This window comes from Lentinula edodes, assembly GCF_021015755.1.
Source record: "Lentinula edodes strain Le(Bin) 0899 ss11 chromosome Unknown C8R40scaffold_8, whole genome shotgun sequence".
In the NCBI taxonomy this organism is placed as follows: domain Eukaryota; kingdom Fungi; phylum Basidiomycota; class Agaricomycetes; order Agaricales; family Omphalotaceae; genus Lentinula; species Lentinula edodes.
Window position 1 is genome coordinate 456288 of NW_025764314.1, and position 12910 is coordinate 469197.

Below are 12910 nucleotides of genomic sequence, written 5' to 3' on the forward strand. Positions count from 1 at the left end.
GGAACCAGTTGCCGTCGAGTGGTCTACACTACGAACTTGAAGGCGAAGTTCCCGCAACTGCAGAAGAAGGTATATATTTTTTCTGACTGCAGTTGTTTCTTTTGAACTCGAAAATTGTCAGCCTCTAGCAGGAGCTCTGACATAATAACTCTGAGCCCCTCCGCCACCTGGTACTACCCATGAACTGTTCCCGGCTCGACTGTGCTGATGCTAGATGTCCAGGTTCCTGCGGTCAAGGTTGACCAGTATATTGTACTCGAGCCAGAGCTAAGGCTCAACGAGGGATAATCAACTAGCTGCTGAAAATGCTGAACCAGAAGGGCAAGACGTCGGGCGCAGAAAAAAGAACATGATGGTGGTTTCTGTGAAAACAGCGAACCGCAAGGCTTGAAACAGATTTAATATTTGGTTGATAAAATAGCAGAAAGCTCGAAAAGGTGAGCTTCATGCTCATCGTTGGTGGCAATCAAGAAAAAATGGGATGGTAGATGGTGGTACGGCGGAAACATTTTAGCAGGCGCCAAATATTATTTTCAAATTTGGCCACCCCCCTCATCGCTATGCAAAATTGGACGTTTGGAGCTTCAAATTCTATTCAGTGATGGTCAGTTTTCGTTCACCTCGATTAATCTTCTAGTCGTAGAAACTGATACATTTCATAGAGAAGATCATCATCAACTGTAAATAATTATATGCCACCGCTCAAATATCGACCTGAACAAGGAAATGACATCTGTTGAACTTCAAGACCTCTCCCATAACTCTTCTGGGAGTCAAACGTAGATTTGCCATTTGTTTACTTCACAGAAAGCTTTACTGAGAATTTCTCGCTATTTTAAGGATCCAAAAGTTGCTGAATCACTCGCATCACTCTCCACTCCTTTCTTCCTTTCCACCCAATACACCAGCGAACACTCTATCCACCTCTAGCGAATGCTACATAGTATTAGTCTCCAACGGGATCTTGCGCGTTGTACACGGCAAGGATATTCGTGGATCTTGAGAATGGCTGCTAAATTGGCCGGTCGTGTAAGTATGAAGATAACCGCTACGGCGCCTTATTTCGGGAGAATACGACTTGTCCGACGATGTGCAGTGACATGGGCCCTGGTTTTTCCTCAATGGGACCGTACCGGTTGACCTTTCCTCGAATATTTCGAAGTGATCACCCCATGTGGGGATTGGAAGGGACGATTCCGACCGAAAGCCTCTTATAGCCACGTAATTCAGGCGAACGACGAAGTACTGCAACTAACGAGCTGGTGTCGGAAAATTGTCGGACACATTGTTGATTGACGGACCGTGATAACCCAACCTTCTACTTATTCTTAGGCTCTCTGGCTACTCGTTGTCCCAATGATGGTCAGCTGTGGATTACGACGTGGCTGGGCATCATATGGCAACTCCTTGTACGGAAAAATCAGCTTGCTCCTCATTACTTATAAAAAGGCACTGATAATGACGTGAAGTACCGACCTTCATAGTTAGATGCTGGTGCTCTCCATATTACTCCTTGTTCCCGTAGCGTTCTGCTCCATTTCATTTTTGGAGTCACGCGAATTCTCATTAGTGGCTCGTGGAACAAACTCAGATGGATCGTTGCCGACATACAAAAATCCCAACGCGTCTATTGAAGACAGAGTAGCAGACTTACTTCCGCGAATGACGTTGGAGGAAAAAGTAGCTCAGATGTACGTTTCTCGGCTCTTACTATGATTGATGCATCCCTAATGTCTAAGTCGATAGCATACAAGGAGATATAGATGGTAGGCGCATGCATGTAGGCAGTTGCTATAATTCCTTACTGAAATATCCTTTCAGGTTGGATGAACACTACCGATCCCTTAGACAACACCCTCGTTTTTAATCAATCTGGTTTGGTATGCATGAGCTTTCGGGATCTGCGTCTGGCTCATTGTTCGCGTAGGAAGATATGATGAGTACTAAAGCAGGCTCAATTTGGGGTGGTTATGCAATGCCCTACGAAAAATTCGTGTTTGCTTTGAACGTGGGTCAGAAATATCTCATGGAGAACACGACCCTCGGTATACCAGCAATGTTCCAAAGCGAGGGTGAGTTGACATTCAATTTTACCTTACCATTGCATAGGTTTGAGTTCATATACATTCAGGATTGCATGGATTTACTAACAATGGAACAATCTTTCCTTCACCGATTGGACTGGCAGCGTCTTTCAATCCAGAACTACTGTCTTCCGTTGCGAATGTTATCGCCACCGAAGCTGAAGGGCTTGGTCTGTCTCAGATTTTCGCCCCGGTTCTCGACATGTCCAGAGAGCTTAGATGGGGTCGGGTGGAAGAGAATTTTGGTGAAGACCCATTCTTGACCGGTGAAATGGGACTCGCATACGTATCTGGTTTGCAAAACGGAACACGCAGGAATGTCACCGCAGATGGTTCTGGCGGTATTCGCAAACGAATGGCTGCCACTTGCAAGCACTTTACAGCTTATGGAAGTCCGATGGCAGGCTTGTGAGCAGATATATCTTCTTATCGCACAGAAAATGTGATTTACTATTGGAAAATAGAAATACAGCCCCTGTGGTTGGCAGCGAACGTGATCTGCGTACGATCTATCTTCCGGCATTCCAAAAAGCCTGTTTAGAGTCTTTGGCTATAATGACAGCATACTCTGCATACGACAGTGTTCCTGTAAGCAAACGTTCTACTATGTGCAATTCACTTAACCTTATTCTTCTTTAGTTGGTCGCAAACAAACGTACGTCACCCATCCTTCGCTCGTCTACTGCATGTCATAATTCAACTAACCGGCATGACAGACATTTTATCTGACATTGTAAGATTTGTGTCTCTCAGGCCCGGAATAACGGTGGATCTTATATATTATGTAGCTTCGAGACGAGTGGCAATACCCTTACTGGGTTACTACCGATGCAGGTGCGGTAGACTTATTGATCAGTCAGCACAAGACCTGCGACACGTACGTCTTTTCACTCCAGCCCATTCGTTATTACACTGATGTTCCTTTCTTAGTCGCGAATGTGCAGCCAAGGCAGTAATAGAAAATGGATTGAGTGGGGAAATGGGTGGAGGATCCTACACATATCTGACACTACCTGGTAAGAACTGGCCTGTTTAGCCACTCGGGAAGACGAGACTGACTACTTCCGCTGTAGACCAAGTAGCTGCTAGAACTGTCAATGAAAGTTATATTGACGAAACAGTGAAAGCTATGCTACGGACAAAGTTTACCTTGGGTCTTTTTGAAAGTTAGCCCCGTTTCGCTTCTTTGCTTCTATCGAATTCATAACAAACGTACAGGTCCGTATCCGTACTCTGACTATCTGAGCACCATTCGTACACCCGAGTCTCGCCAAGTCCTCCTGCAGATGGAAGAAGAAGCGATAGTTCTACTCGAAAACCGCGACAACGTTTTGCCTCTTAGCACAGATATTAGCAGTATTGCATTAATTGGACCTCAAGTCAATCGTGTCACTGTGAGTATCCGACAAGCTTCTTTATTCAAATTATCTACAACTTCACGTCTATGTGCATAGTTCGGAGACTACGTATTCTTCAATGCTTCTCTAAACGGGATCACACCCCTCGCTGGCTTCCAGGAGTTCTTGTCCAACCGATCTAGCTCGACAAGAATCAACTTTGCTCAAGGATGTGAACTCTGGTCTAATGATCAGAGCGGCTTTGACGAGGCAGTATCAGCTGCTCAGCAGTCCGATGTGGCTATCGTCATGGTGGGAGAAATCTGTCAGATCAGCATATACGCGACTTAGTGCGTTTCAGGTCGGGACTTGGTCCTTGGACCAGACATTATTGTGGACTCCAGGAACAAACGCTACTACCGGCGAGCACGTCGACTTGTCCAGTCTTTCCCTGGTCGGCGCTCAGTTCCCCTTGGTGGAAGCTATTGTTAATACAGGAAAGCCAACCGTCGTGGTTTTTGTGAGCGGAAAACCTGTTTCCGAACCTTGGATTCAAGCTCGTACGTTGTCAGGAATGGAATCATTTTCTGAGAACTCAACCTATGGTCTCTTTTAGATGCTAACGCGGTGATCCAACAATTTTATCCTGGAGAATTAGGTGGTTTCGCCTTACCGGAAATCATATTCGGGGCAGTGAATCCTTCAGGTGTGTTGCTTTTGCTTTTATCGTATAAGTTACCACTGAGAAGTGGATTTACCAGGTAAATTACCGGTTTCATTCCCTCGATCTGTTGGGACTACGCCAGACTTCTACAACTATCTGAATGGGATGCGGCCCGTGGACGCTGGAATGATCACAGATAATGATACGTTGGTATTCGGCCATCAGGTGTGTTGAAAACTTCCTCCACTAAGTAATGTTTAATTTGATATTTATCGCCCGACGAAGTACGTTTTGAATAGTCCGATCCCAATATGGAGTTTCGGTCATGGATTGAGCTATACCACCTTCAATTAGTGCGTTCTCATTAACGACGGGAATATGATATTGGCCTGAACAATCGATCCTCATAGTACTGATCTTTCGCTCAACCCTACGTCAATCGGGACTTCCGACAATTTCAACGTGACGGTGACCGTGCATAACACCGGTCTAGTAGACGGCAAAGAAGTTGTTCAGGTCTGTCGGCTCAAACCATCTGATATTCCTTACTGGTTCTCATCTTTTTTACTAGGTGTATCTTTCCGACGTCGTAAGCTCCGTAGTCACCCCTGTACAAAGACTAGTTGGTTTCCAGAAAATTGATTTACCGTAAGTCGATGGTATTTGATATGGAAACAAAGCTAATGTCGTCAGCAGTGCGGGTAGCTCACAAACAGTCTCGATTGAAGTTGTTTCGTCTCAGCTTGCACTTTGGAACCTGGACAACGAATGGGCAGTTGAACCTGGCGTGTTCACAGTGACGATAGGAACGAGCGATGAAACTTTTTCTCAGGCAACGCTAACAGTGACTGCTTGATAGTATATACATGCGTGAAAGAAGCAAGAGCCTTAAATTACATCTATCCAAAATGAGTTTCACAAGAATGTTAGTAGAAGATATTGATACAGATCGACAGAGGCGCAATGTAAATCATAATTTATAGCTTGGCCTTTGGAGAAACTATCAAGCTATTCGAGGCTTGGAGGGTTTTGGCAGCTGTGATGACCATTTCGTCGACGCTAAGAAAAGGATCCAATTAGTTTATTAAGAGGCGCGCAGTAATTTCAACGCACATTTCTTTTGCGGGTTTGATTTCCTGTATGAGATTTGAATGATACAGCATGAGATTATGCGATACTTAAACTTGAGCGTAAGACTAACCTTGATGGCTCCGGCAACTCTACCCATAAGCCCTGATGGAAGAAGGTCGATTGATAAGTGCCCCATAACGTGGCAAGTATAAAAAGGACGCACAAGTCATTCCTTGAACAGATTTTTCGGGATGTGCTTCAATCTAGAATAGGTGCTTGTTTTCAAGAACAGGACATGCAATAAAACCGAGGAAGCCCACCTCAACTTCGTGGGGAATGAGGCCCTTAGCTAGGAGCTGCTCCTTCTCTTGCGAACGCGTGGTCTCCCTATGTGTATAGGTCTATGAGCAATGTAGTTAGAATTGAAGTCGGTCTGGCGCTTACCAGTCCAGGACATATTGGGTCCTCCTCACGTTCAAAGGTCGCCCGGTGTATATAGTAGTACGGAGGACATCATCCCAACCTGCACTGACAACCTGTTGTTTGTGCATTTTCGGTGCTCCAGCTTCCACGCTTGCAACGAAACGAGTGCCGACCCAGACTCCGTGAGCGCCATACCTACATGATGATTATGATACGAATGAGCTTTCTAGCATCAATTCAAGAAGAGAGCGCGTACGTACGCTAGGGATGCGGCAAGACCTCGGCCATCGGAAATACCTCCTGCAGCTACGACGACAATCGGTTCGCCCGTGAGCGGACTTTTCGCGTCTTTACACAAATCGACCACAGCAGGGATGAGTATGGAAAAAGGCGTGTCGCCAGTGTGTCCACCTCCTTCTCCAGCTTGAGCACCAATAATATCAACCCCTGTGAGCAGTCCAGGGTAAATTCCGAGATTAGACGAATTGAAATGAACGCCGACCGACCTGCCTCGATACATTTGGCAACATGCTATGTAATATGCTTCAGTCGAAAGAGGATGATGGTTAACAGATATTTCAAATTACCTTGGGGTGGCCGATCATGCTACGGAGAAGGAGAAAGGTAAATCAACGGATATGGGCTACGAATTCGCTCGCACATACTTCATTACCGGGATCCCCGCTGCGTGGAACTTGTCAACGACCCATTTGGGAGGGACACTTTCAAAGAGAGAAAATCAAATTCCAATGAATCAAAAGAAGACTAGTTAGGTGACCTTACCCAACCGCGCACACGAACAGTTTGGCGCCGCCCTCGATGATAACGTCAATTAGTTCTGGTAGCTGACCGTCCGTGTAATCCTTGTTGGTTTTTCGTGCGTTCCCGCCAACCTGGGGTAGCAATAAATCTACACCGAACGGTGCATTCTTGTCCTCGAGGTGGCTCTTGAGCTCCTCGATCGAACCCCTCATGAACTTAGGAGACTGACGGACACCGCCAATAACACCGATACCGCCTGGAAATACCATTCACATACTTGCACGTGAGACGAAGGGTTGTACCCACCGGAGTTCGTTACCACTGCAGCCAGTTTGGGACCTGCCGCCACGTTCATGCCTGATAGAATCATGAGAGACTGGTCGAGCGACTAGAAACATGATATTCACCTGCAAGCATTACCGGGTGGTTGATCTTGAAGAGCTTAGTGAGTGGCGTAGAGAATATTTGTTCTGAGGATGGCATGATGATGGAGAAGAAAAAAGGAGGAACTGTAGTTTAAATAAATAATTTAGTAACAAACATCGGTATTCGTTGGATCCGGTAATCACGCTGAAGACAACCTCCTCGGAAATTGAATCCGGCTACTGAAATTAGCCGGGCCGTGGAAAAACGAGTTTCCTTTTCAACCGTCATGGCCTCCAAATGTCCAGTTGACCACAGCGAGTCTCAAGAATCTTGTCCAGTTGACCATAGCTCTCAGTCTTCCAGCACTTGGACACGGTTCTTTTCCACCACAAACAAATATTCTGATCATAATTTATCCTCAGAACGCGAAGTATCTACGATACCCAAAGCCAGCGATGGCAATTGGGTATACCCTTCCGAAGCGCAATTCTTTGCGGCAATGGCGCGTAAAAATCATAATCCTCAGGTAGCGGATATGAAGACCATTGTACCGATACATAACGCCGTCAATGAGCGAGCTTGGTTTGAGGTTATGAAGTGGGAGTCCGGCAGAGGCGGGGAGGCTTGTGGAGGAGTCAAACTCGTGAATTTCAAAGGTAGACCTAATGACAAAAGCCCACGGGCCAGATGGAAAATGTTCCTTGGGTAAGTCATGCCGTATATTTCAGATTCATCTTCCTCACTCTAAGCAGGTATGCCGCCCCTTTCGATAGACACGATTGGGTTGTCGACCGTTGCGGTTTGCAGATGAGATACATTATCGACTTCTACACTGGCCGCACGGATCCTGCCACAAAAAATGTCTCATTTTACCTCGATGTACGACCAGCCTTGGATAACTGGGAAGCAGTCAAGATGAGAGTTGAAACTTTCTGCAGAAAATGGCTAGGGTCTAGTACGACCCAATCATGACGAAGAAATGTAGAAGTTCCGTACTTGTTCAAATTCTAAATTCGGGTTTCACTTTGCTCGATAAGTTTTACTTTGGCCTCAAGTGTTGGGTGCTTAACTAGGCGTTCTTCTGTCATTCTTCCCCTGGAAAACATGTTGCCCAAAGCAAGTCATTGGGAGAGGAGATTCAACACACTATGCTGACATTAGTCCACGACAGGTGCGAAAAGTCCGAGTTTCCCTTTCAATGCGTCACAGGTCAATTAGTGGAAGGTCAATTCGTGGAACATACATGACAGAACATCCGATAAAGTTGAAGACTCAGTTCCCCAATACATTGCCTGGACAAGAGCAAAATCATGTGTAGTTCGTAGTGTTTGAGCTAATCGAAAAGGAGAACCTGAACTCAAAGAACATCACCTATAATGCGTCGCGGAGAAGGGGGTTAGATATCGATATTACTATGTAGTATTAGTTCAGTCAGTTGACTCGCCGGCCCCATTATTGATTGACGGACCTCTTCTCAAATAACGGCAACGGCTACTATCGTGCTTATCATGGCTGGACAGGTGACTGCAGCGCAAGATGAATACGAAAGATAATTGTCTCTGTAACTCCCGCGCCTGACATAGTACGTCTCCCTCGCATGGTAAGTAGTATGCCTACAAACGAGCAAGAGGACCCTAGAACTTTGACTTTGGACGATGATTTGAAGCTTGTTTCCATTGGATCTCCGACTTCCATCGACAATTCTCCAGCCTTAATATCAAATATATACAACACCGAATACGAGAAGGCGGTCTTAAACACATCGCTCAATCCGTGGAACAGCAGGGCATTCAAGGTGAATTATCTTGGATTGAAGTCGCTGCCATCCAGTTGACGTCTTCCAGCTTTACTTGATAGTAATGATCGGGTTTTTAAACGCTGTTTCTTCAGGCTTTGATGGTAGTCTGATGAGTGGGATCAACGCCATGAACCAGTACCTCGACTACGTACGTTAACTGCAACACTAATAAGGCGGCCTTGAATCTCCTTGAATCATACTAAATATTCTGATGTAGTTCGACTACAGTGGTTTGGGAAAGTCGACAGGCATAGTCTTCATGATATAGTATATACCTTGATAGTTTTCCGAAGCTCGAGTATTTAATATCTTGCAGTATCGTTGGGAACTGTGTAGGATCCTTTTTTGCAGGACCTATCACCGATCTTGCAAGTCGAACCTCAATTCTTATCATGCACATTGACTTACCCCTCATTTAAAACTTTCAGGTCGGACGGAGGGGGGGCATGTTCACGGCGAGCAAACAAAGCTTATATTAATCCGATTACGAAAGAATAATTCCAGGAGTATCATCATAGGGTGCAATTTTCGTCTTAGTTGGTTCTGCTGTGATCGTTTCTGCGCAAAACATCAATGCCTTCATGGGTGGTCGAGTGTGTTTTCTATTTAGTTATATTGAGCGTCCGACTCATACCCAAATGTTATCAAAGTTCATCTTGGGCTTTGGCATCGCCATCTCGACTACAGCTGCTCCGACATGGATCACCGAATTGGCTCCTCCACAATGGCGAGGAAGACTTGGAGCATCATACAACTCGTTAGTCCATTTGGCAGTTGTCACGATAAAATTAATTCTCGTCAATAGCTGTTTCTTTATCGGAAGCATCCCCGCGACCGGCGCAATGGTAGGAACAGTAAAAATGAATTCTACCTGGGCTTGGAGACTTCCTTTGATGCTGCAAGTCATTCCTCCGGTATTTCCTTCTCCGGTTCGTACTGAGAAGTCGAAATACTGACTGCATCTCATGTAGGTCATTATAATAAGTTTTGTCTGGCTTCTACCCGAGTCTCCGCGATGGGTACAAGAGTTCATTTCCCAAAGGCCCTTCTTGCTAACAGTGTGACTCTCAGCTCGTTCAGAAAGGAAAATTCAACGAGGCACGGGATATCTTGATCGAATATCACAGCGACGATGGCAAGATGAATCCTATTATTGAGGTATGTTCTTACAACAACAAAAAAACACCACAAGCATGACGAGAACCTCTTCAAATCCAGCTTCAACTACGCGAATTTCAAGAGTCTATCGAAACAAAAAAGGCAGAGGCGGTATGGTGGCAATTACTCTGCATTCATCCCATCTGAACGTGTAGATATCGTATCCAGTTCTGGGACTATCGACCTCTTTTCAGCAGCAAAAATCGAAGTACGTGAACCAGATGACTCTTTTTGGGGCCTCAATGATTTTGATTTTGTCAAGGGTGGCGAATGTTGTGTCTGGCACTGATGGTAAGTTCTTTCCAACTATCGGAGGTTAACGGAGTTCTGATACTTACCGAGCGCAGTGTGTAAGTGGATTAGACTCAGACCCCTTCATCCATTGACGATCAAGCAAAGGTGAACGGTCAATTAGCTGGAAACGGATTGATCACCTATTTTTTGCCCGCAATGATGGCGAATGCTGGGGTCACTTCGAAACAGCGTCAACTCGTATAGTATGTTGTTCTCCCTGAATATCAATCATCCGGCGCTGAGGCAGACAAAATTTTTCAGCAACTTTGCTAACTCTATTCTCTCCGCATTTGGTGCTTTCACGGTGATTAGGAGAACAAATATGGTTGGTGGAGATAATTGATGATATTGCGCACACAGGGTGCTGCGATCACAGACAAAATTGGGCGACGTAAGAGGCTTTACCTTGGAAGCTTTATTTTAGCTTGTCTGCTAGCGATCGTTGCAGCACTGACTGCAAATTGTAAGCACAATTTGTTTCAAGTAATAGCCTTCGCTCAAGTTATCTCCGAGTCAGTCGGAGAGGTTGGAAACAACAACCTCAACGGGGCCAACGCTTCAATCACTTTCATATTTTTATTCGGCTTGGCATATAGTTTCACCTACACGCCTTTGCAGGCCTTATACTGCGCCGAGTATGCTTATCCTCATTTCAGCCAAACTATCTTGTGCAGCTCACGCGAATGATCAGAGTCATGAGCCAAGACATGCGAGGGAAGGGAATGGCGGTTCACATTCTCATCTCCAATTGTGCAGGCTTCATCAACACGTTCGCTAACAGCGTCGGTCTCGGGAAACTAGGATGGAAGTATTACTTTGTTTTTGTAGGGTGGGACTTCATCGCCTCGGCGTTGTGGTTCTGTTTTGGGGTTGAAACGGTAAGTTTGTCTATCATTTGACTGCACCGTGACTGCCTGGAATAATGCACCAAATCTATGCAGCACGGGCGGACTTTGGAGGAGCTGGACGAAGTGTTCAACACAGCTTGGCCTGCTAGAGAAAGTACTCGGAAGACTAGACTAGCTGCTGTGAAATGAAGTAGGGAACGGAAGCTTGGTCAGTTTCCATAATCTGACAGATAGTCATCGCTTTGACATCCCCAGTTTAGCAACCTATGTACATGGATGTGATAGCACGTTTAAGTTTCTTCACCTACGCGAATGAAATATCAATCTGAGTTAAGCAACTCATCGAGTTCTTGCTCTTCCTCGAGAGTCATAGCGAACCCAGCTTGTGCTTGGGGAGGAATGACTGAGACCGGAGGTTCAGTTATTTTGGGTTTCGGTACGAGCAATTCTGAAAGGGAGTCCAGAATGTCAAGAACGAAGGAGAACGAGAACTAGCTTACCGCTCAGTCTCCATCTTCGTACAGTGCAATCCAGGCTGGTAGTGATAATCCACGGCTCTATCCTCTTTTGATTGTTCTTTTCATCTACGGACTGGCGCATCCAAAGTCGTATATGGGTAATATCGCGCCAGTGAGCGTCAATTTCATTCAAGAGTTCTGGTTCATTGGCAGACGAGACATCATATACTCTCATGAAGTCGCCAGAGCCAGTGATGATATATGGCTCCTGCAAATCGGTTAGATGGAGAGGCAAGACACATCGAACAGCAGTAGAGTGATGGATCGGGGGAGGAGTTGGTCTTTTTTCTGCTTCGGACAAGTAGCGAACCTGTACTGTTTCGTCACTTGAAGCTGAGTGTTTGAAAACAAACTCAGTACAGCGGTTCAACAAACAAAATATTTCTCTTACCAGTCCATAATTGCTCTGAACTGAGGTAAAGTTCGGTGATCTTGGTACGATGATGATTGAATTCCGCCTTGAGAGTGCTGGTCCAACGTCGGTCATCATTAGTTAAAGTCCACAATCGTATGATACCCATCGTATCTCCAGTACAAAGTTCCACGTTGCCATTAGGTAAAGCTCTACCATCTAGGCATTCGACAGGACGCGTGTGGGAGGACAGGGACCCTGCGCTTTGTAAAGGTTGTTGTTCGAGAGATAGATTCCTACGAACAATCCATGACTGAGAGTGAACGAAGGCAACACATTTCTCACCAGAACCTTATAAGCTTGTCTGAACTCCCAGAAATCAACAAGTTCACAGATGGTATAACAAACAAACTTTTGACAAAGTCCGAATGGGCGTCAGTGGAAGATATGAGCTCTTTGGTCTAGGTCATTGATGAGTAGCAATCGCAGACACGATCCGGAAAACATGCATTTGCATCCCATAGCTTGATGGTCTGAAAGAATAGTTCAGTCAAGATTGCCAAAGAGTCGAGGTGAGATACTACAAACGTTGTCCCAAGAGCCTGTGATAAGAATCTGTCTCGAGCCCGAATGCCAAAGAGTTAATGTTGACACAGGTCCTCGATGTCCTCGATAAAGCTTCGTAGTCTTTCCTGACTATGGTCATTCAGTATTTTGGCTGGCTAGAACCTGCCATAGTACTCACAACAAGATCGATACTCCGAGCAACTGTCGTATTCTCCGCGATCCAGGCGCTATTCCCCAGCACCTCAATTGCCAAAGCCTTTCCTGGAAGCTGCACCGGTTCGCCGACGTCCTTGAGCCTTTCCGACTTTTTTAGCCGCGCCTAAAAACCAAAGTTTGTAAAGGTTGTGAACAAAGGATAGTGTGAATACATCTGCTAGTTCCAAGTGAGAAGAAGATATCAGGTATTCGGAATTATTCGGATTTGTCATTGAAAAGAGAGGGCTGGTGATTCAAAAATCCTTGAATAGCCTTGAATGGTGATACGAATTCTGCGATTGCTCGTGTTATTCGAAGTTCAGGAAACTTAGATCAATTCGGAAATCCGAGCGGATTTGAGCTACAATAAAATCGACCCAACGAAGAAGAGTCAATATTTCACGGAAAACTCCGCTGCCAGCCCACCTGGTCAATACGTATGTAAGTAGTGTATTATATTTTATGATATACAT

At 45.4% G+C, this 12910-nt stretch overlaps 5 protein-coding genes across 5 annotated transcripts; 3 read left to right on the plus strand and 2 right to left on the minus strand.

Annotated features, from left to right (window-relative positions):
- Window positions 1–1488: 1488 nt before the first annotated feature.
- On the plus strand, window positions 1489–4941 carry C8R40DRAFT_1167974 (glycoside hydrolase superfamily; the record flags this gene model as incomplete). The annotated part of the gene is made up of 20 exons (XM_046231114.1): window positions 1489–1691; window positions 1747–1766; window positions 1822–1880; window positions 1928–2072; window positions 2132–2492; window positions 2549–2672; window positions 2724–2739; window positions 2801–2817; window positions 2873–2961; window positions 3015–3100; window positions 3158–3250; window positions 3303–3478; window positions 3539–3733; window positions 3783–3981; window positions 4038–4127; window positions 4183–4310; window positions 4371–4438; window positions 4496–4601; window positions 4657–4733; window positions 4782–4941. 20 exons carry the CDS (start codon window positions 1489–1491, stop codon window positions 4939–4941), a joined length of 2412 nt encoding a protein of 803 aa, XP_046089013.1.
- Window positions 4942–5062: 121 nt separating this feature from the next.
- On the minus strand, window positions 5063–6912 carry C8R40DRAFT_1235521 (2-nitropropane dioxygenase; the record flags this gene model as incomplete). Its single annotated transcript, XM_046233387.1, has 13 exons — window positions 6749–6912; window positions 6648–6698; window positions 6363–6597; window positions 6245–6301; window positions 6167–6185; window positions 6086–6110; window positions 5840–6026; window positions 5601–5774; window positions 5477–5543; window positions 5380–5419; window positions 5287–5318; window positions 5199–5221; window positions 5063–5144 (listed from the first exon to the last, which is right to left on the minus strand). Exons 1-13 carry the CDS (start codon window positions 6822–6824, stop codon window positions 5063–5065), a joined length of 1068 nt encoding a protein of 355 aa, XP_046089014.1. The 5' UTR covers window positions 6825–6912.
- Window positions 6913–6993: 81 nt separating this feature from the next.
- C8R40DRAFT_1159380 (cytochrome c/c1 heme-lyase) lies at window positions 6994–7679 on the plus strand (the record flags this gene model as incomplete). Its single annotated transcript, XM_046229873.1, has 2 exons — window positions 6994–7412; window positions 7460–7679. 2 exons carry the CDS (start codon window positions 6994–6996, stop codon window positions 7677–7679), a joined length of 639 nt encoding a protein of 212 aa, XP_046089015.1.
- Window positions 7680–8316: 637 nt separating this feature from the next.
- On the plus strand, window positions 8317–10994 carry C8R40DRAFT_1039279 (general substrate transporter; the record flags this gene model as incomplete). The annotated part of the gene is made up of 19 exons (XM_046223820.1): window positions 8317–8502; window positions 8552–8653; window positions 8723–8772; window positions 8822–8877; window positions 8934–8953; window positions 9024–9098; window positions 9156–9262; window positions 9311–9419; window positions 9477–9524; window positions 9577–9663; window positions 9724–9774; window positions 9832–9871; window positions 9926–9958; window positions 10058–10160; window positions 10219–10261; window positions 10318–10420; window positions 10475–10592; window positions 10649–10835; window positions 10899–10994. The coding sequence occupies 19 exons, from the start codon at window positions 8317–8319 to the stop codon at window positions 10992–10994; spliced, it is 1614 nt and encodes a 537-aa protein (XP_046089016.1).
- Window positions 10995–11125: 131 nt separating this feature from the next.
- Window positions 11126–12670, minus strand: C8R40DRAFT_1167978 (WD40-repeat-containing domain protein; the record flags this gene model as incomplete). The annotated part of the gene is made up of 8 exons (XM_046231115.1): window positions 11126–11253; window positions 11306–11656; window positions 11715–11971; window positions 12021–12136; window positions 12167–12208; window positions 12264–12371; window positions 12421–12561; window positions 12611–12670. 8 exons carry the CDS (start codon window positions 12668–12670, stop codon window positions 11126–11128), a joined length of 1203 nt encoding a protein of 400 aa, XP_046089017.1.
- Between the last annotated feature and the right edge of the window lie 240 nt (window positions 12671–12910).